The sequence below is a fragment of the Nymphaea colorata genome, chromosome 2 (genome assembly GCF_008831285.2).
Source record: "Nymphaea colorata isolate Beijing-Zhang1983 chromosome 2, ASM883128v2, whole genome shotgun sequence".
NCBI lineage: Eukaryota > Viridiplantae > Streptophyta > Magnoliopsida > Nymphaeales > Nymphaeaceae > Nymphaea > Nymphaea colorata.
This window is the reverse complement of record NC_045139.1, coordinates 1,308,379-1,329,689: the sequence shown is the minus strand read 5'-3', so window position 1 is coordinate 1,329,689 and position 21,311 is coordinate 1,308,379. Positions and strand designations below refer to the sequence as shown.

Sequence of the window (21,311 nt, the reverse complement as noted above, 5' to 3'; positions counted from 1 at the left end):
AAAAATTTGATGAGAAACATATATTAAGTTAATTGTTTTTTTTGTGTTTAATGGTATTTTTTATAAGAATTCAAAAGTAAACAGATCCTATATATCGTCAAAATTTTGATGTTAAAAAATTAAAATATTTTTCATGAAAACAACTCGCACATTTTGAATTTAGTGCTGCTAGAAAAGCTAAAATGGCATCCTAGAAACTGTGCCATAATCTAGTAAGCGTATATATGTTTGTTAGATCCAAACTTGGGGCTCAATAATTCTCTTTTGTCGCTCTCCAATTAATTGTATAATGATTTTCATCACTTCACCTATTCATAAATTAAAATGCACAAAGATATAAAGAAACGGTCACACCATATCTTGTGTGGCCTCAATAAGTTGTTCAGACATTATTAACACCAGGTTGCCCTGTACCTCCACACTCATTGTAAGCTCAAGAAGTCACTCCCTCACTTAGGTGGGTTGTTTGGAGTGCAATCTTTACATATATTAGAACTTTTCTCCAATTTATCTGGCTCAGGGCGTAGCGTAATTGAGTGGCAAGGCGGCTCACACTTAAGAGGTTTAAGATTCCAATCTAAATAGCCCGACCAGATTTTGCCTTCACCCCCATCAAAGTATTCAGTTGCCCGAAATATCTAAATTGCTCTGAAATAAGCCCCTTAAAAAAAATGGAGAAAATGCTTCTTTATAAAAGCAAATAGGAAAAGTAAAAAATGCATTTGCTATGGTTCATGTGCTTCTTGTTAAGGGGTCAAATACATCAACGGTGTACATGTTGGACCCATAACAAATACCATACTCTTGGAACTAAAGTTACTTTTAGTCTAACCTCTTTCTCTCTCAGGGGTTGTGTTTGGAGGTTATGGCTCATGTCGTTTTGGTGACACATTTGAAAGGAGCGCAACAACAGGGTCTTCAGGGGTAGCTTCTCATCGCCAGATTCTGTGGTACGCCTTATGTAGGGAGATGTCCATTTTGCTATTAAGCTAGGGCACCATCCTTCGTTTGCTGTCGGGTGACTCCACCGCTTCGTCTATCCACTCTTTCCCCACCTCTCTTATTTTGTTTTATTGTGTTGTTGTCTTATATATTTCGTTCTTTCTATTTTTGTTTTTGTTGTTGTTCTTGTATCTAGAGGACTTCTTGTTCTCAAATTTTGTTATGCATTCTCTCATATTATCGGCTCTCTCTCTCTCTCTCTCTCTATATATATATATATATATATATATATATATATATATAGAGAGAGAGAGAGAGAGAGAGAGAGAGAGGGTTAGACTAAAAGTAAAAGTAATCGAAATTATTAGGTCTATATAAGAAAGTTAGGTGCCATTTTTATTGCACAGTGTCAGTATAGTTTGTTGGCATTTAAAAGATGGTTGGGTGCCACTTTATTGCATGTAATCAGGCTAGCTTGTTCTCTTATATAATAAAAGTTATGTGCCGTTTTTATTACATATAATCAAGATCTATCCTGTTGACCTAAATAAGATAGTTTGTTGTCACTTTATTGCAGGCAATCAAGACAGATTGTTGGCTTATACAAAAAAGTTGAGTGCCATTTTATTACATATATGCATATAATCAAGTTGCTTGTTGGCCTTTATAAGATAGCCAGTTGCCATTTTATTGCATGTAATCAACACAGTTTGTTGTGCCATATAATTGTCCATAATGAAGTTTAGTTGGTGCATTATAAAGTAGAATGGGCACACTGCTTCTTGGCATTGTCCCACTTAAGGAAATACTTCTGATCAAGCAAATTAATGCCTTTTGGAAGCCCTCCAATGTCTGTGATTCATTAAAGATCAAGCAAATATCTTTTGAAAGACTGAGGTCCCATAGGGGTTTCTTTAGTTAAATTCATTTAAACTCAGATCTGGATCAGAATATCTGAGAGCCCAGAAATGGAAAGACCCATATACTGGGTCTGGATCATTTGCAGGCCTATGTATGGTACCTTGGAACCATTTACATACAAATCTACTTATCTTATTGGTTGATATTCAAAATATAAATACATTATTCCATTGTCTTTTTGGGTTGAAGAGCTATTTCTTACATAAATGCAAGTGGCTATAGAGCCATAGATGGCTGTGCACAGAATGCTAAAGCAAAGGCTGATGCAGTGACAAAATGGACCCACAAATTTATGACATGAGGAAAGTTAGGTGCATTCTCTTTTTCTCTTCCCCTCATGATATCTTTTACTTTTCTTCCCTTCTTTCTTACCTTCTCTCATGATGGTGCAGTGAGAATTTTGCTGAAACTTTGAATGAGAGAGGTGAGCTGAGCTCCAATAAGTGCCATTTATGCTACCTATGGTAGCTGACATAATATATGTTGGTGTCTAGCTTCTAGAGGAATTTTACATTTTGTTTCTCGGGATAAGAAATGCTGCTTTCGATGTCGGGACGCCTCCCTACACGTGTAAAACTTTCGAACATACATTGGCATAGTGGGGTCGGACTCAGTCATCCAATGAGAGGTTGATGTTTTGATTTCTATAGCTATGCTCAGCAGTCATATGGCCGAGGGTCGAGGGTATTGATTGTGACCAGGGGTGGAGATAGAAATTTTTCATTAAGAAGGTAGAACTATAGTTCCAAAATTTCAATAGAAGCTCAAATATAAGTTTTTTTTTTAGATTTTTTATATGGTCTGAATGAAAATTTTTACAAATTACATGTAAAAATCTCTTTTTTTTTTTAACTTTTGAGAGGGGCACCATAGCCCTTGCCTGTCCCCGTGGCCCCACCCCTGGTTGTGATGACGTCTAGGGCTGCACAACGAGCCGACCCAGCTCGCGCTGAACTCGACTCATTTATACACAAGCCGAGTTTGAGTACTTACAAAGATACTCGAAACGATAAAGAGTTCGAGTTTCAGAAACTTGACTCATTTATACTTTACTCGCAAACCGATACTTTATATAATGCTGCCAAAAACGGTTCACCGGTTTTAACTTTTAGGGCAAAAATAAATTTTCACAAGTTATACGAGTTAAATGCTTACACAAGTTAAACAAGTTACATAAGTTAATGCTTATGCGAGTTAATGTCAAATGAGTTAATGCTTAAGCGAGTTAAATGGGTTAAACAAATCGAGTTTGAGCTCAATTTTGTGTAGTCAAGTCGAGCTCTAGCTTGCTATAAGGATCTCCACTTGAGTTCGAGCCGAGCTCGAGCTCAAGTTTTTTGAGCCGAGTCGAGCTCGAGCTGGCCAAGCTAGGGGTCAACTCGGCTCGTGTGCAGCCCTCCAAGTGAAATGGATCTGGTAAGGGCATGATTCAGATCAAAACCATTAGCTTGCCATTGAAAACAAGGGGGAGGGTAAGAAGGAGCTAATTTTCTCAAAGTTAAGAGGAACCACTTGCTTTCAAATTTCAAACAGAGAAGTGATTGACAAGTGATATCCCCCAGCTAATATTTTTGAAATTAATTAATACACAAACCAAAGAGCACACCTTATCTTACAAGTAGTACAAATATGAAGTATTATTCTTGGCACATGTCAAGTGTATGGACTTGCATTGAAGTCACATGGAAAGGCATGGAGGCCTGCCAGGTGCTTTTGTCATATCTGAACATCAAAAATCTTTGGTGGGGCTCTTGATTGTGAATTTGAACTAAAAGTGCTGTTTGAAAGTATGGAAGGTTCTGGATCCGACATAAAATTCGAAAAGACCCCTACAAGATTATGCCAAGAGATGCACTCCAAGGATCGAACCTTCGACCTCCTTCGGCTTGAAGGACTTAAGTTGACCATGAGCCCGAGCTCGAACCGGAATCAGGGCTAGATAAGGAGCTAAGTAAACATGGGTAGCTGTTGCTTAAGCCTAATCTTAGGACCATGGTTCAGGATGACCTTGGGATCACAACTATGTGCAATTTGAAAAGACCCCTACAAGATTATGCCACTCCAAGGATCGAACCTTCGACCTCCTTTGGCTTGAAGGACATAAATTGATCATGAGCCCGAGCTCGATGCCGTATTGGGGCAAGATAAGGAGCTAAGTAAACATGGGTAGCTGTTGCTTAAGCCTAGACTTAGGACCATGGTTCAGGATGAACTTGGGATCACATCTATGTGCAAGTTTATCAAAGCCTTATCTTGGTCTCTTCAATTGAACTCGGTTCGAATTTGCTCGAACTGGGCTCGAGCTTCCTTTGGGAATGGCCCCAGTTGCAGGTTCCCGGTCTAAAATAGGCTTAACATCAAGATCGTGTTGGTAACTAGTGAAAGAAATTTACATGGGGAGGAAGAAAGAGATGAAGTCAAACTGTAGGTGCATATAAAGGTACTGTATTAAAAAGAAGTTGGTGAATGCCCCTAAAATTTATTGCATGAAGTTATGTAAGGGGTTTTATTGTTCTGATAGGACGTTTGACCTGAATGCCATGAGCAGATTCTCCCAAGGCATAGACACCAAAAGGAAATTTCCTTCCCTATCGGCAGATTGGAATGGAATCAGTGGCAAATAAATTCGATTCAACGGTCAATTCAAGAGTGCCATGCGTCAGATTTCAAATATTCGTTTAGATATTTAAGATAATTATTTTTTATAATTTTTCTTTTTTTAAGTGGAATCATCCATTGATTTTGATCTTTGACTGTGCCCTTCTATTTCCTCTATATAGACAGCACTTGTTCGGACAAGTACCAGAACGACAACTGTGTCCAAACAGAAGCAGATTTGACATAGCATAGAGATATTTGTATGGTCTAAGCTGTTCCAAAGTAGACTTCACCAGATTTCACACAGCATAGAAATAATTTTATGGTCTTTGCTGTTCCAAATTGAACTCGACTATGTTCCTGGACTGTACCTTTCCACATAAAGCCCAAGAGTTAAAATGCTTTCTTGAGTATAAACAGATTCAACCTTCAAGCAAGCTGGAGATCTAATATCTGCCAATCTGAGATTAACAAAATGGCCGAAGTTTGCTCATTCGAGGTCCAATCCGGGTTTCTTCCGTTGCTTAGTAACCAAATGTGGTCGAAAAATTCTAGATCCAACCTTCATAAGAAGAAGAGAATTCAAGATCTGATGATCTTAGATATGTGATTCTCGAAGCTACTCAGAACCTGTCGATTGCTTGTAGGAGAACCAACAGAACCAAATGCAGTACTGGGAGCTTCCATTGCTAGAAACTCGAACGAAGTCACTGATTCGAGTATACAAATTTTGCATCGCTCAAAATAATCTCGTCAATAGTCATTTCTGGGTGCATGAGCAGATTATCCCATTGCTAGGGCAAGAGTTGAAACCCCCTTCCTTCCCTTTGCCCCAAGGTACAGAGCTGTGTTGATACCAGATGGTGAGATGTCCACCCTTGTTATTGTACATGGAGTATAGCCCTTGATGGGTTCTGAACTGAAGACACACCTCCAACGTGCCTAGAAGTCCACCTGTTTGAGCTATGCCCCTCAAGGCCTCATCAATAATCATTTAAAACCAACAGTGATATTACAAATTTTTATCTTCTCCTGCACTATACAGACATGCCCAATAGATTGTAATGCATTGATAATTCACTTTTTAAAGGGACTCGTGTTCAAATCTTATAGTAGTCACTATTACACTGTGTTCAAATCCTATAGTAGTCACTATCACACTGCGTTCAAATCCTATAGTAGTCACTATCACACTTGCGCTGAACAATAATAGGTCTTAATGTGGTAAGGTGATTCACTTTGTAAAGGGAATTGTGTTCAAATCTTGGAGTAGTCACTCCACATTCTGCTATGATCTTCCACTGAACTGTAACAGATTTTAAGCATGTTGGCTGTGAACCCGGAGAATGAAAGATACAAAGAAAAGGCAGTGGCCTCTGTTAATGACAGTGAAATGGACATTCACCCTTAAAAAAAAAAAAAAAAAAAAAAAAAAAAAAAAAAAAAAAAAAAAAGTACACAAAGGCAATGAGCTTGTAAGTGGTGCATCATAGTTATGCAAAAATTCTTCCTTTAATTCAAAATAATAAAAATAATTATAATGTGCGGTTCACATCTCCTAGCTTGAAAGTGGTTTCCTGTCTCGTCACTCCTGACAGGAAGTGTAAATGATTCCTGGTGGGATCCATTGATATGCAATGAAAGACATGTACGTGCCACCAAACACTTTATAATCAAACAAAGACAATTTAACCAGTGGTTATATAAAAGGTTGGTGCAAATTTATTGAGCTAAAAATATGCATGGGAAAACATAATGCAGTAAAACTTTTCCTACCACTGATAGTATTATATATCGCATTAATATAAAGATGAGGATCCTATCAAAGGCAAAATACTGGAGGACATAACAGACCTTTTGGGCTTTTCTGCTTGACAAATCTAATTAGTAGCCATGCACATGAATTGATAGCCCACAGACCGGAGCCAAAGGGGGAGCCGTACGTGTTTGATAGCCTGACGAATCGATCCGGGTGACGCCCAACCTGGCCCTTTCTTTTTCTGGATTTGCAGTCGGAAGGGTGAGCGTCCAAGGAAGCTCAGGTGAGCAGGGAGCCGTTGCATGGTTTGCCTGATCGTATGGAGAGAATATCACAAATAATCTCCCCGTGATATCAAACACAAGTTACAACCTTGGGTACTAATCTCATCCAAGCATGCTTCAAGAGAAACTTGAGTGAGATCATGCAACCGTCAGCCAATAAAACATTTCAGTCATATTTTATTTGAAACATAGGTATGACGCTTTCAAAATACACACTTCCGAAGAAAAAAAATAAAAAAAAAAATGCAAGGATGTGGGTGTATAACACTAAGGTCTTGAAACATAAACATGCTATGCACGGGTGGAGGCATATGTGGGCACTGTGTAAGCAATTGCCTACAAAGACTAACAAACAATGCTTATTTTCATATCAATAGTTCATGGTATTTTTTTTTTTTACATATTGGTGCCCTTTCAAATTAACTAGTGCAACTTAGCCAGAATTTTTAGACTCTGTCCGATTTTATCAACCTTGACCCAACTTAAAATCATCCAACATTAAGATTTTCCTTGATTTTATATTTTTACCGAGTCTGTTATTGTCTTTATTATATGAATATGATCTGATTTAGCAGTTCTAATCTTGTTTTTAAGTCTGTTTATCACTTGTTTTAATCAGATTTTATTTATGTTTATCTGTTAGTGCTGTTTTATCATATGAATATGAAGTTATGAACTGATTTGATGGTTAAGACTTATAATATGATTTTGAAGTCCGATCATATGTCCGGTAGTGTTTTCACTTTTTAGATAAACAAATAGACACACTCGAGTTTTTTGAAAATCTCCTGCACCCATACCCATACCAGCACCAGCACCTATACCCGTATAGACAAATTACTTAAACTCATAACGCAGAATCATGATGCCAGTTGAAGTTGGAAAAAGAAGCATTTTCCCAGTGAAACAATGCAGTCAATATGGCACAGGACTTGTAACAACAATAACCACATTGCAGAAAGTTTTAAGCACTTGAAGGCAGTTTCTTGAATTGCACAGAGCAAGACCCTTAAAAAAGTATAACCATGGAGTGGAATAAAGAGAAAACAGTTTCTACATAAAGATAGGAAAGAACAAGAAGTTACTTCCAAATTCCATTCCATTACACAGAAGATATCAAATGTCAAAGTTCTACATTTGAGGGGATATTATTGATATCCCATAATTATTTCTACAATTAGATGGCAATTACGAGTTCAAGGTTCCAGTAACAATGCTTCTTATTGACGATATGGATTCTTGTATGTGGTTGATCCAGAAGGCGTGCTATATGTCATCCAGCTGTATGCATACAAAAACAAGCTTCTCAGAGCCTGCATTGTCAGCTAACATCCAGGAAGCCCACCAAGCATTTCTCCAATAAAAAATCAGCATTCACCCAAGCATGATACTTGTCTACCAGCAAGTAAAAGAATCACAGTCGATATAGATTCACGGTCTTCAAAAAAAAGGGTTGAAAGGGATCATACACCAGGAGCCGGTGATTGTGGAGGCGAATGAAGGTTTACTATAACCTAAGCCATTAGTTCAAGCACAAACCATGACTTGCTGTCCCAGCGCACTGAAGTGCAGTAGACCGGACAGCAGTTTAGCCTCAGAAATATCTAAACCTTCAACACCTCCCAACAGTCTCAAATTGCAGATTTTGGATTTGAAAAACAAGATTTTATGTAAGGATACTGAATAAAGAGGTGCCATCTCTCCCTCCAGCTTTCATAAGCATATCTGCACCTGAAAGCAACCAAACAAATTGGTCAATTCAGAATGCAAGTTATAAAATGATCCAAGAACTAGGTATAATCTAAAAAAAAAAAAATTAGTTATTATCAGGCCTTCCAGTACATCTTCATTAGTTTATTGGAAATCCCCAAGAGTGATAATCAGATGCAGTTGAATCGCCCACACATAAGAGAGAGAGAGAGAGAGAGATACAGAAATTTAACTATCCTTTGACATTCAAATGCTTCTTTTGTTATTTCCTCTGTGAGATGACTATTGTCACCTTGTACACCAGTTCCCTACTTTCCTCTCACAAATGATTAACTAGTTTTCAACAACATATTCAGTCTCTCTAACACTGATGCTCAGAAATTCTACAACATATTCCCTTTTCATGCCTATGTGGTGAGTCAACACCACGGGGGATTGATGAGTTAAGTGTGTGCCTCTGGCTTGATGCCTGCATGATAAAGTATCATCACAGTAAAGCATTCTCAACCCCAAGGAGTAGTTATTTTCCTCTATGTGAAGTGCCATAAAGAAAACTGGAGCAGGAGACTAACAGACTTTAAACTCATTCAATCATAATGTGCAACATGAGATCAGCTTGAAATACATTGCTACGAGAATCAGTGAGAAATTATTTGTAATTTCCAGTCAACAGTTTGCAAAGTAGAAAAAACTTTAAGAAAATACTGAACAAATTTCTTTTTTCAAGTCATTCCCTGAGTATGTACACACTTCCATGAACAAGTTCCCTCGCCTGAAAAACCATATCAAGTGGATAGTAATTTTTTAAAGCATCCATAGCAAGCATTCAGTAAAGTGATGAAGAAAAATATTGGCAAGATAGCACAGGGATATTTTTGCTTAATCAATTCTGTGACCAACTCTAAAAGATTATATTTAAACATTAGAAGCTCTTTCTACAAAACGAAAAAAAAATGAGAAACTGAAATGCAAAGCAGAAAGAATCATCAATATATGCAAACAAGAACCTCCAGGGTGATATTTCATGTATGGTGAAATGTTAGCACAGGGATATTTTTGCTTAATCAATTCTGTGACCAACTCTAATAGATTATATTTAAACATTAGAAGCTCTTTCTACAAAACGAAAAAAAAAAATGAGAAATTGAAATGCAAAGCAGAAAGAATCATCAATATATGCAAACAAGAACCTCCAGGGTGATATTTCATGTATGGTGAAATGTTAGCACAGGGATATTTTTGCTTAATCAATTCTGTGACCAACCCTAATAGATTATATTTAAACATCAGAAGCTCTTTCTACAAAACGAAAAAAAAAATGAGAAACTGAAATGCAAAGCAGAAAGAATCATCAATATATGCAAACAAGAACCTCCAGGGTGATATTTCATGTATGGTGAAATGTTAGCACAGGGATATTTTTGCTTAATCAATTCTGTGACCAACTCTAATAGATTATATTTAAACATTAGAAGCTCTTTCTACAAAACGAAAAAAAAAAATGAGAAATTGAAATGCAAAGCAGAAAGAATCATCAATATATGCAAACAAGAACCTCCAGGGTGATATTTCATGTATGGTGAAATGTTAGCACAGGGATATTTTTGCTTAATCAATTCTGTGACCAACCCTAATAGATTATATTTAAACATCAGAAGCTCTTTCTACAAAACGAAAAAAAAAATGAGAAACTGAAATGCAAAGCAGAAAGAATCATCAATATATGCAAACAAGAACCTCCAGGGTGATATTTCATGTATGGTGAAATGTTGTATACACGGCCTTTCAAAACTGTCCACATAGAGCCTTCACTGTTATGCTGCTTAACTTCATCCATGGTGATGAGTCTTCTGCTCGATTGTCCCTTTAAATCTGAACGCACAATTAAAAAAAAAAAAGGTAATATCATTACAATAAATTAAGAACATTACTCAAGTGAGCTAGGCTTTCCAAAGAAGTCAATTAGATGATGAAAAAAAAAGTTGAAAAATGTTATTACTGGAAACCATTCATGTTCTTAGTGAAAGCTAGCCTACAAGGCATGACATTGAAGAAAGACCACGAGTGAAAGCAAGAAACAATAGTTTAGCTAAGACCCAAATGAAAACCTGCTAAATCAGGGTGCGTCCTTGTCAGCTTTAACCAGTCCATTTGGCTGAATCCTTTCTCAAAAGGGACCTTTGCTCGCTGAACTGGTTTTTTCTTCCTCTCATCAACTTGCAAATTATTGGAGATGGAAGTTCCCAGTTCATTTATCACCTTTGCTTCAGATTCTTTTGCCTTAAGACTTTGTTCACCAATTACTTTCACGGTTGATGAACCAAACCCTGCAGACGACTCAGATTGACGCTGGTGTGAACCCTCCATTATCAAATTGGAATTCTGTGACTGAAATACGTTAGTGCCTGCATCTGAGTTAAATTTAAGTGACAACAACGGTGCTGGACCAGAACCAAAATCTCTAAAAATATCTTCATGATCTTTACTTCTGTCACCCATGAACTTTGGTGACTCTAATTGATCCGTATCACCCGCAAAAGCAACCTGAAGAGCAACAGGGATCATATTCAGGTCGGTCGCACTAAAAATACTTAGATCACAAATATCAAATGCATATTGTAAGTAAACTAAATAAGAACCATAGAAAGTAACGGTTTGTCATGCCTGACAAAAAGAGAAATCGGTAGAACCATCCATGACTTCCAATTGTCGACCAGACCAGCAAGTTTACCCTTCCATAAACCGTTTGATAGCTTATTTCACTATGAAACAAAAAGAAAGCATGCTGGTGTTAAACAAAGTTTGATGAGCTAAAGGATGGTCAATCATCCATCACGATGAAGAAATTAATATAAAAAAGGATGAAAATTTTCACCGTTGAAGATGAAGACCGGGATCCCGAGAAATGGATCATAAAACATTCTTATCTAGTCCTCAAGGATAAATGATTGCTATTTGACCAAACGCAGTACTAATCTGAGAACAAAAAAATGAAAGTGTCCATAAATCTGCAAATGTACTCATTCCCCACGTGACATGTAATGAGAACTATCACACAAGTGAAGATCCCCATATGGAAAAGGAGAAAAACAATTCAACTAGTTCGGAAAAGAAGAGGAAGACCATAATAGACGACTTCACAACAACAAGCAAATGGTGGGCATGAATATCAAAATATAGTTCTTATAGTTCCACATGCAATCATAAAAGCTTTCAGCCAACCTTAGGAGAGAAAAACAGAAACCGGGAAACTGGAAACTCCAAACACATAACCCCATCCAAGTTCAATTATTTATACCAATATTCAAAACCGAAAGAAAAGCAGATACCATATCAATTTTCCTATCCACTAATGCCAAAGTAGAGGAAATAAAGAATTCCAAGACGTCAACTCCTTCAATGGTAAACGAAATTTCCCTCTTTTCTTTTCCAATTTCTTTTTTCCATTGGTCATGTGAGAATTAAGCGCGCAAGATTAGCTGAAGAGACCACCAAACCAATCAACAACCAATTGCAAAAACTCAAAAACGAAACCCAAAAAAATCGAAAACTCACAGACGAAAAGGCATCGAACTCCCGAATCCTTCAACCGCACAAATTGGCGAATCAGAAAAACTTACACTTCAGGGTCGAAGAATGGGAGGCGGAAGCTTTCCACCCCCAAGGATCGATTCCTTCGGTTCCGGAAAGAGTGAAAAGATTGGGCCACAAGATTCACGAGGAGAGTCAAGAAAGGACGGCAGAGGGGCAAAGGCAAGTCGGAGAACTCAGACGACGGAAAATGGCGGGATCCGGACGTGGCGCCTTTCCGACCCGATCTGAAATATAGTAATAGTGCCATCCAGTGGCAAGGAGGGGGCGGTAGGCTCCGGATATGGGTCAGAATTTAAAGATCCAGGCCCACATTCTGGTTTCAGACTCCAGTCTGATCCCGACTACGGGCGGATCGTCTGGTTAGGGTTGCAAATAGATCCGATCTGGATAGCAAAACGCATTACAAGTCGAATTTGAATTGGATTGGTAAATTAAAAAATAGTAAATGTTCAAATTCGGACCCCTTGATGCTAAAAAACCATAGTCACGAACGTCTTCAAGTTTTCAACGGCTAATACAGCTTTAAAAAAACCAAAAAAATACGACAAATTTTTAAAAAAATTTAAAAATTAAAAATTAAATAAATAAAAAATTAATAGCACAAACCAATGTTATTATGGTATGACACGTATCGTATAGGTCAAAATGTGATACGCACGTGTATCGTACGTATCGCACGATACATGTGATACACCCTCTTATCGTAAAATGAAATCTTTTTTGTGTCTTATTTTGAAACTTACACTCTTCTTTTTCTCTTTTCTTGTTTCTAAACCCTGCAAGAGACGTAAGAGTGAGAGATTTTCTTAATTTGCATCAAAATTTACCGGTAAAAAAGTTTTATTTCTCGTTGTGGGAGTCTCCACACGGTGGAAAGCTTGGAGAAAAAGGGTTTTTTGGTTTCTAACACAAACAAGGTAAAAAATAACTCATAGTTCATACTTCATAATTTATATATGTGAATGATGAATGTTTATTTAAATACATTTTTTTTTTATTTTTTTAATTTTTGCTTGTTTTTTTAGATTTTTTTTAAAAAAATTATTATTTATAAATTTTAATGTTTTTTATAAATTAAAAAATTAATTTTACGATACATTACAATACTTTTATGATACATTATGATACGACGTAGAGATCGACCCAACCGATATGCGATACCATACGGCAGTGATAATATTGGTACAAACAACAAAAGTAGATTTGTAACAAATAAAAAATAAAAAATACAAAGAAAACTGTTTGACATTAAAAAACTGGAAAAAATAAAAAAGTGAAAAAAACACAAAAAAACACATCGATTTTAACGTTTTTTTCCAAAAAAACTTAAAAGTTTTAAATGGTTATTTCATTTATCGTGCTTTTTTTAAAAAAAAAAAACGCTTGGTGAGTATGCATTAAACTGAAGTTAGGGTTGTTCGAATGCATTGTATCTCGAATTCTATCTCTAAAATAATTAATTTTGTGTTTCATAGATTAAGATTAGACAACTAAATTTGTTGCATTCGATTGAAGGCGTTCAAACGAATCCAGCCAACTTAGGAGTTTAAAAGAGAACACATTAGATAAAAATACTTTGAAAAATTCACATTTTGAAAAATTCAATGTTTAAAATATAAAGTTAATTTGGCACATGTAAAAATTCTGAAAAATATTGTTCATCTCATATACAATTTTTGGAAATATTATTTGATCTTTAAAAAGAAAAATTCTACCTCGTCTCCTCAAAAGAAGGAGAAAGAAATCTCCCTCTACTCTATGGGATGCTCAAATCAAACAGGATAGTTGCCCCTTGTTAGAGAGAGAGTATCACGTGGCTACTAACCATAGAAAGAGAAAATGCAATAATAATGTAGTGATGCATTATTTTGAATATATATATATATATATATATAAAATGTTTCCACATCAACAGACAATAATTTTCAATAATAAAATTTGTTTTTTTCATATGTGAAATGGAATTTAACAAATGAGAAAATTTTGCACCAAGAATATGCTTATCAGGAAGCATGTCAGGAATCTGCCCAACTTCAGCCTACTGATAAAAAAATTTGAGCAGAACAGGACAGATATTAATAAAAAGTTTAATTTCAACTGTTATTAGGAAATTACAGATTATATCATTTAAATTTGAAATGAAATTTTTTTTTCTTTTTGGAATTATAGTTTCTTTGTGCCTTGTTCAAAATAATGTAGTGATGCATTATTTTAAATAAAACATGAAATATTTCAAATAAAAAAAAATATTTTCGTGCTAACAAACACTCCCTTAAATCTTGACAGGTTTAAGAAAAGTGTAGCTTAATCCCTCGTGCCTTTCCAAATTTTCAAAAAATTAAATATTTTCTAAATCGAACACTAACTTATTGTAACCACAATACCAGTCCAACGGAGTCATTGATTTGATAACAATCATCTTTTTGAAAGGCACTTGTATAATATTTTTGTTATTTAATAAAATTAAAAATTGTAAATAATGAAATGTTCTTTTACTCTAAAAAACAGGACTAAAAAAAATCAAACAAAATTATATAATTGGACCGACTCCGCACGGCCTAGGATGTCATGTACCATAATATGATTAATGTAAACTTCAAAAGGATATTTGTGTACAAACTTCATGGTTCATTGGGAAAATGATATTTTAGTTCCTCTCAAAATTTAAAAACTTTAATTTATCCCTTCTCATAAAAACTTTTTAGCTTCACCCCTGCATGTAAACAAGAGGATTACGATTTATTGCTGAAAAAAAAAGGTCAACCTTCTTAGACATTTGTAGTAGTCGCACACTGTGATCGCGTTACTATCTTGACTTAAGCTTGGGCATCAGGCCAGCTCAACTCGACTCGGAAAACTAGAGCCTGAGCTCGGCTATATTAAATTTAAAAATATATTTTTTAATATAAAATAATATATAAATATAATTAATTATAATAAAATATTATATATATAAATTAATAAAAAATAAAAAATAAATTATCGAACCTACCCATGCCGGCCGATAACAAGTCGGGCCGAACTGGATCCCTTTTTTTCTGGGCTGAGTCAGGCCGAGTACCGAACGTATTGAAAGACAACGTGAGTTTTACTAACGTTGGGTCGAGGGAAGCAAATATACATGCGATGGACCCGTTGGAAGACGAGGACCTTCATGTGAACCTCACCGAATCGAGGGGTATAATTGGAAACTAAGGAGGTGCAAATCAGGTGGGTCCCACAGACCGGTTCTCGAGGGTCTGCACATGCCTTCCGCTCCAGATAAGGAGAAAAGAAGGAAGATGTATTTTTCACCTAGGCCGAGTTTTTACCTTGAAATTAAAATAACAACTTAGCTTCTGGAATTTTATTGCCCAGCGGCTCTATCCTTTTCCTTTTTGCTGTTTCCAGAAGTTCTCAAGAATGCGAACTTTGAAGAGGTCTCATGAGGAGTACTTACACTAAATTAGTCCCGTGCTTTAATTTTTGAAAAAATCAGTGTGAACCATCCTATTCAAATCAATCCATTGATACTAGGCTCCGAAATTGGTGCACTATTTACTTTTCAGCAATTTTTAGTTTTCATTTCTAATTATTCATATTTCTCATTCATTTTTTTGAAAAGATAACCGTAATAATTTTTATTTCATAATCAATTCAGCCATCATTGAGTCGATCAATTCACATTCACAAAATCCAGCCTGATTCGATTCAATTTCATTTTTACAACTGGGATTTAATTTATTAATCCTGTAAATTAGAAACATATCATTATATTTGTCAACATTGATATTTAGAAAAGCAGATATTGCATGTTGAATTTAGAGGCTAAGAAATGCGAAACGAAAGCATGAAGAGTACACATTTTCAAAATCGGGGCGGCAGCTTGAGTCCCTTGTTAGGCAGAACATGAGGGAAAGCCTGTCATCTTGAAATTTTGGACAAATAAATACAGGAGAGGTCCGGGAGGATGCTAAGTAAATAAAAAAAGCAGTCTACCAACAGACCGACACCACCACACTGCATTACTATAGTCCCCATATTTTTCGACAACATCAACGTGATTTCTGCTAGGTTTTCTTCCTTCGATGCTCTATAAATTCATTGCTGAGCTCTTACTACCTAGTCAGCTACAAGTAGCTTCTCTCTCTTTTTTGTCTCCCCCTCTCGATCTCTCTCTTACAATGGGTGTTGGGATTCTTTTCAGAGTGGCAGCCTTCCTTGCTACTGTTTTCTTCATCAGCCATCTCATTCTGACCGATGCGGCATTGGAAGAGCTTGATGGTAATGTTCATTTCGGCCATCTGTTCTGTTCTGCTCCTGTTCTTCGTTTCCTTTTGTGTTTCTTATCGGACCCATTGTTGGTTTCCTTTATCTTAAAGTGAGATATAGATATGTCTGGAACTTTTGGCTTGGAGGACTAGGTCAAGGTGGTTTAGTCTTGTTGCAGGTTTCTTCTTCTTTTGTTTTCGCTTCCTTTTCCACCATTGTCTTCTTGGCATTCTTTGTAGTTAATGAGAGCAATGTTTTTTCGGTTCGGAAGATCTAGCCAATGCTTTTTCTTTATGTGTTAAATTATTTTAAAGCTCGTTGGATCTTTTTAAAGTTTTCATTCTGTGGCACCTTTTGAAAATGTTGGAGCTCACGGGATCAGTCATTGTGATATTTATGGATTTTTGTCTCCTCTGAAACAAAATAACTATCTCTGGCTATTCCTTTTGCAATATTGATATTCAGGGTCTGCATTGGTAGTTCAAAGTCCATTTTATGGCCTTGCTGTCTATATAAGTTTATCTCTTCTTCGGATTGACTACCATAGTTCTCATGTGAATGAAGGATGAGGGTCTGAAACTCATGCTATAGTTCTCTCAGAAATGCCAATTTTGCTTTTTTCTTTTTCCAAGAACAACTTTCTCTTTACTCCATTACTCTACTTTCTAGTCATTTATGGTGGAATGTTCTTCTGTGGTTATTTTTGACTGTTTTTCTTTGTTGGCATTTCTGATTACCCCATTCTATGTCCACTTCCCTTTCAAAGAACAGATGCTTGAAGCATGTAGTTTATTTGGAGTTGCTCTTCTTTGTGTAGGTCTTCTTCCTAATGGGAACTTTGAGGAAGCACCAAGTCCTTCCAACCTGAAGAAGACTGTCATCATAGGCAGGTATTCACTGCCCAAATGGGAGATCCATGGCATGGTTGAGTACATCTCTGGTGGTCCGCAGCCTGGGGGGATGGTGTTCGCGGTGCCCCACGGCACACGGGCTGTCAGGCTTGGTAATGAAGCCTCCATCTCCCAGTTAATCTCAGTGAAGCCAGGGACTTTATATTCCCTTACCTTCAGTGCTTCAAGAACATGTGCACAGGACGAGATACTGAGGGTCTCTGTTCCACCTCTAACTGGTGAACTCCCCCTTCAGACACTCTACAGCAGTGATGGTGGTGATACTTACGCATGGGGGTTCAGGCCTAACTCTAGCATTGCTCGGCTTACCTTTCACAACCCAGGGATTCAAGAAGACCCTGCTTGTGGACCTCTTCTGGATGCTGTTGCAATCAAGGAGTTATCCCCTCCATTACCAACAAGAGGTAATAAAAGCTGTGATTGACTTGCCTTGAACTCTCACGTCATATGCCGGTTATCTCAATCTTCTGGCCTTGATTACTAGGCCAAATGAGTCTAAAATCTTTAGCTGCTTTTGTGGAATTTCATTTTATAATCGCTTTTTTGTAGCACATTGAGCGTCATGGGAAATTAAAAAACTGGCTTTGTGAATTCCGTGAAATTCAGAACGGTCCTCTTTTTTACTGTCATCTCCGGGTGGTGACTCATCATAGATGACAGGAATGAAAACAAAATTCTGATATTCAGTATCAGCTGCATTTCCATGTAGTAAACAGGTTCCAATGAAGGTTTTCTTCTTTATCTTCTATTTGATTGTGATAAGCATACCACGTTTATAGTTTTAATCTTGGACGACTGCTCATGTGGCCATTGTTGAGCTTCTGTATGTGTGGCTCAAAATGGGGCAAGGTTGGGCTGCTTGGTCTATTCCAGCTATAGGAATCAAGCATGGCAACCTGAACTTTCCTGTCCTTAAACATGGCACTATTAAACATGTTTCTTTCCTTTGTTCTGAAACGAATATTTCTGGAAGAACTGGGGAACCTCACATTGTCATGGTAGTGGTGTTTTCACACCATTATTCTTTCTTGGTATCTAAATATTCAGATTCTGAAACCAATGCTTTTTCCTCTGTCTGGCAGTTAATCTGGTAAGAAATGGTGGCTTTGAAGAGGGACCTATTATATTCAAGAACTCTTCCTCTGGTGTGCTTCTCCCCCCGAAACAAGAAGACTTAACATCTCCACTTCCTGGCTGGATTGTGGAATCCCTGAAAGCAGTAAAATACATTGATGCCCGCCATTTTGCAGTCCCATCAGGACTTGCTGCAGTCGAGCTTGTTGCTGGAAGAGAGAGTGCCATTGCTCAAGTGATAAGAACAGTGCCCAACAAAATGTATATCCTTGCGTTCAAAGTTGGTGATGCGAAGAACTCCTGCCATGGGTCGATGCTGGTTGAAGCATTTGCAGGAAAGCAAACGCTCAAGGTTCCCTTTGAATCCAAAGGGCTAGGTGGGTTTAAAGCAGCAAGCCTCAAGTTCACAGCCGTTGGGGAAACAACACGGATTACTTTCTTCAGCTCTTTCTACCACACAAAGGCTAACGATCCTGCTTCCCTTTGTGGGCCTGTGATCGACGAAGTCATGGTTTTTCCTACCAAGTGACCAGCTGACTGTAAGGAACAGTAGTTTATAATTGTGTAAAACTATCTGCATTTGGCCCTCAGAGATTCATGGTAACTGTCTGCAGATTTTTCCTGTTTGTTTCCATGTAACGTTTGCTACCATAAATGAAGTTGGGATACAAGTGAAATTTCGGTCTCCAGTCAAATCCTGCCCATGATTTGCATCTTTTACTATCATTAATTGTCACATTCCCCAAATGCATTCACTTGTGTAAACGTAGTGTGGCTAGACTCAAGGGACCACGTTATATAGCTTTGAGAAGCATAGAATTTCCAAAAAACATTAATTAATTTTTTATTGGAAGGTTAGAGAATCATGACTTTCATAGTGGACAACAACAGAGTCAGGACCAGAACGAAAACCCACTTGTTAGCTGCAATTGCTGAGGAAAAAAATGCGGCAACTGGTGCTTGTGGCCATGGGAAAGAGAAAAGCGAAGTATATGGGTGGAGAACTTTAGCCCATGGAATAATTCCTCAGTAGCAAGATAGGAGTCTTATTCCACCTCTGTCATTGTACCCTGAACACCAAAAAGCAGTGACCAATTGTGATCTTCACAACTGATGAAGCCATACCCGGCAAATTTTGTGTCTATCTCTAGACAAACTTCTCAGCTGGTTGTCAAAATGGGTCCACCCTCGGGTTGAGCAGTCAGATAGCTGTTCATCACCTGTCCTTGGAACAAACCATGTCTTGTATAAGTAGGCTGGAAGACATTAGGCATGGCTGTGTTCCACGGGGGGGGGGGGGGGGAGATTACCCTGGTATCCGATCTGAACCGAAAAAATCGTATCCTTGATTTATTGCTATCTGCAATATCCTGCCTAGGATGGAAAGATTGCCGATGACATTGATTCTACAGGTTTCTGTTCTATTGTGGTTCCAGGGAAGCAAAACATATAGTTCCCAAACAAACCCTGCAGAAGGATAGGCCTCCCACCTTTAATAAGCAAAAACAATTACAAAAATTGCTATACAAGTTGAGGCTAAACCAGTAACATTAACTGGTATTTACAGTATTAAAGAGCATAGCAACAATTTCTATTGAAGGGTTGGATCGGAGAGCAGTCAATCTGTACTCTGCTATGAACATGAACGCCAATAGCTTCAGACTTCTTCACTACCGTCTATGATGATGCATGAGGTGAGAACGAACTACTTCATGTTACCACAACTACAGTAAATGGCAACATTCATCTGCTTACCTTCTTTTTTCTGATTCTGGGTCTTCATAGGAGCAGCAGTAAAACCTTTGAGGTCTTTTGTAAGTTGTAACCCCAGGAGGTGCATCCGGATTCCATGTCGACTATGGATGCAATTGTACTTCGAATATGTAACACTGGATCACGCCCTCTGCGTTTACCAGTTACCATATGAGAAGATCCAACGGGAAGGTCTAAGGTTGTCAGTGCTCTTCAGTCCATGTCCGTAACAGCTCAAAACAATTGCAGACAACACATCTTCATCTCTGAATACAGACAGATATACAAATTAACATGCAGAGGCATGCATATTATTTAATAGTAAACTGATAATATAATATGATGATGGCAGGTGTGTGTGAGTGCGTGTGTGTGTCCATCGGCTTATCCAGGTACGAGTATCTAGATCATCAGCTCCATGTGAAAGTCTGCCATATTGCAGATGCTGTCCTACATTGTCCATGCATTTACCGCAACAGCGTAATTTTTTAATTCATGCCATAATCTCTAGAAGAATCCAATCAGAGGCACTATCTATATCTGCATTTGTCCTAGATAGAAAAAACATAATTTCAAGCAAAGGCATGTGCATTTGTCAGTTTAGGTTGTTTATGCAGGATTCAACGTGCAAAAGGGTACGCATAGTCCACTCTGCGCATGTCAGCTTCTCCAAATCTGGTTTAGGATGCTACATGATTGAAGTCTATAATCAGTTAGTAAAGTGTCTTATGCAGTCATCGTTTTTCCACAAACAGAAACTCATAATGCGTCTTTCAATCCAAGTATCCAACATTCACTTTCCTAGATGGATGAATATGGGCAAAACTTGTCTATTTCTGCTAAGATAGAAAACTGATAAATCTGTCATGTGCGTTGTTCAGGGGACACCTGATATGTAATTAAAAGGATGGAAGGTGCTTCTGCTGGCTAACTAAGAAACAGATTAAGCAGAGGCATGTTCATTGTTCAGGCCACAGCAGATACCTTTCTAAAAGGATGGCAGGTGTTCAACATGGGTGACGGTATTATACCACTGTAGCCTACTCCAGACGAAATTATGCACATTAGCTACAAAAATGGCAGCTTTATGAACAAGAATCTTATCTTTTGGATTTACCCTTTTTTTTCTTACTGGTGGCCGACATTAGGCATACTCCAACTCTCCAAGATTACACCTACGGTTGCAGGCAGCAAGCAGAAGCTTCGAATTCTTTGAAGGAATCAATGTACCCGCTAAGCAGGTATGCGGAACTCCTATTGGCTCACAGATAAAAAGTAAAGTAATTTTGAAACTAGTTGTTCCAAACACTCCAGTAGTTTTATTTACTTCAAAAAATTGAGTGATTGTTATGTCGAATACGAACATACCACTCCAGTCGTGTATCTCAATGTTCTTCTGGCAATTCATTGGTTAAGGAAACCAAAGCATCGGTAAAGAACACCCATGAACACTGGACAGTGGACAACTCTGGTTGATCAGTGGACACGATTCAAGGATGTGATATCAAGAGAGAG

At 37.5% G+C, this 21,311-nt stretch overlaps 2 protein-coding genes across 6 annotated transcripts; one reads left to right on the top strand and one right to left on the bottom strand.

Moving 5' to 3' along the window:
- Positions 1 to 7,568: 7,568 nt before the first annotated feature.
- On the bottom strand, positions 7,569 to 12,027 carry LOC116248871 (cytochrome b5 domain-containing protein RLF). 4 transcript variants are annotated; one of them, XM_031621882.2, is made up of 7 exons: positions 11,770 to 12,027; positions 11,090 to 11,190; positions 10,879 to 10,976; positions 10,323 to 10,758; positions 9,952 to 10,086; positions 8,185 to 8,235; positions 7,569 to 7,899 (listed from the first exon to the last, which is right to left on the bottom strand). In XM_031621882.2, exons 3-7 carry the CDS (start codon positions 10,909 to 10,911, stop codon positions 7,826 to 7,828), a joined length of 729 nt encoding a protein of 242 aa, XP_031477742.1. In that variant the 5' UTR covers positions 10,912 to 10,976; positions 11,090 to 11,190; positions 11,770 to 12,027; the 3' UTR covers positions 7,569 to 7,825. The 4 variants fall into 4 exon arrangements, with proteins under 4 accessions (XP_031477742.1, XP_031477743.1, XP_031477745.1 ...); XM_031621883.2 differs by having other exon boundaries at positions 11,835 to 12,027; XM_031621885.2 differs by lacking the exons at positions 10,879 to 10,976; positions 11,090 to 11,190.
- Positions 12,028 to 15,878: 3,851 nt separating this feature from the next.
- Positions 15,879 to 18,733, top strand: LOC116247119 (uncharacterized). Of its 2 annotated transcripts, none has more exons than XM_031619090.2 (3): positions 15,879 to 16,071; positions 16,877 to 17,374; positions 18,053 to 18,733. In XM_031619090.2, exons 1-3 carry the CDS (start codon positions 15,972 to 15,974, stop codon positions 18,571 to 18,573), a joined length of 1,119 nt encoding a protein of 372 aa, XP_031474950.2. In that variant the 5' UTR covers positions 15,879 to 15,971; the 3' UTR covers positions 18,574 to 18,733. The 2 variants fall into 2 exon arrangements, with proteins under 2 accessions (XP_031474950.2, XP_031474951.1); XM_031619091.2 differs by lacking the exon at positions 15,879 to 16,071 and adding an exon at positions 16,505 to 16,630.
- The last annotated feature ends 2,578 nt before the right edge of the window (positions 18,734 to 21,311 follow it).

What these genes read in the sequence shown, in the direction of transcription:
- LOC116248871 (XM_031621882.2), bottom strand. Translation starts at nt 10,911, where the DNA reads ATGGATGGTTCTACCGATTTCTCTTTTTGTCAG. An exon ending in CCGATTTCTCTTTTTGTCAG is followed by an intron (nt 10,759 to 10,878) that starts GCATGACAAACC and finishes GTTGCTCTTCAG; the next exon opens with GTTGCTTTTGCGGGTGATAC. An exon ending in AGATGGCACCTCTTTATTCA is followed by an intron (nt 7,900 to 8,184) that starts GTATCCTTACAT and finishes ACTTGCTGGTAG; the next exon opens with ACAAGTATCATGCTTGGGTG.
- LOC116247119 (XM_031619090.2), top strand. Translation starts at nt 15,972, where the DNA reads ATGGGTGTTGGGATTCTTTTCAGAGTGGCAGCCTTCCTTGCTACTGTT. An exon ending in GGCATTGGAAGAGCTTGATG is followed by an intron (nt 16,072 to 16,876) that starts GTAATGTTCATT and finishes TTCTTTGTGTAG; the next exon opens with GTCTTCTTCCTAATGGGAAC. An exon ending in CCCTCCATTACCAACAAGAG is followed by an intron (nt 17,375 to 18,052) that starts GTAATAAAAGCT and finishes TCTGTCTGGCAG; the next exon opens with TTAATCTGGTAAGAAATGGT.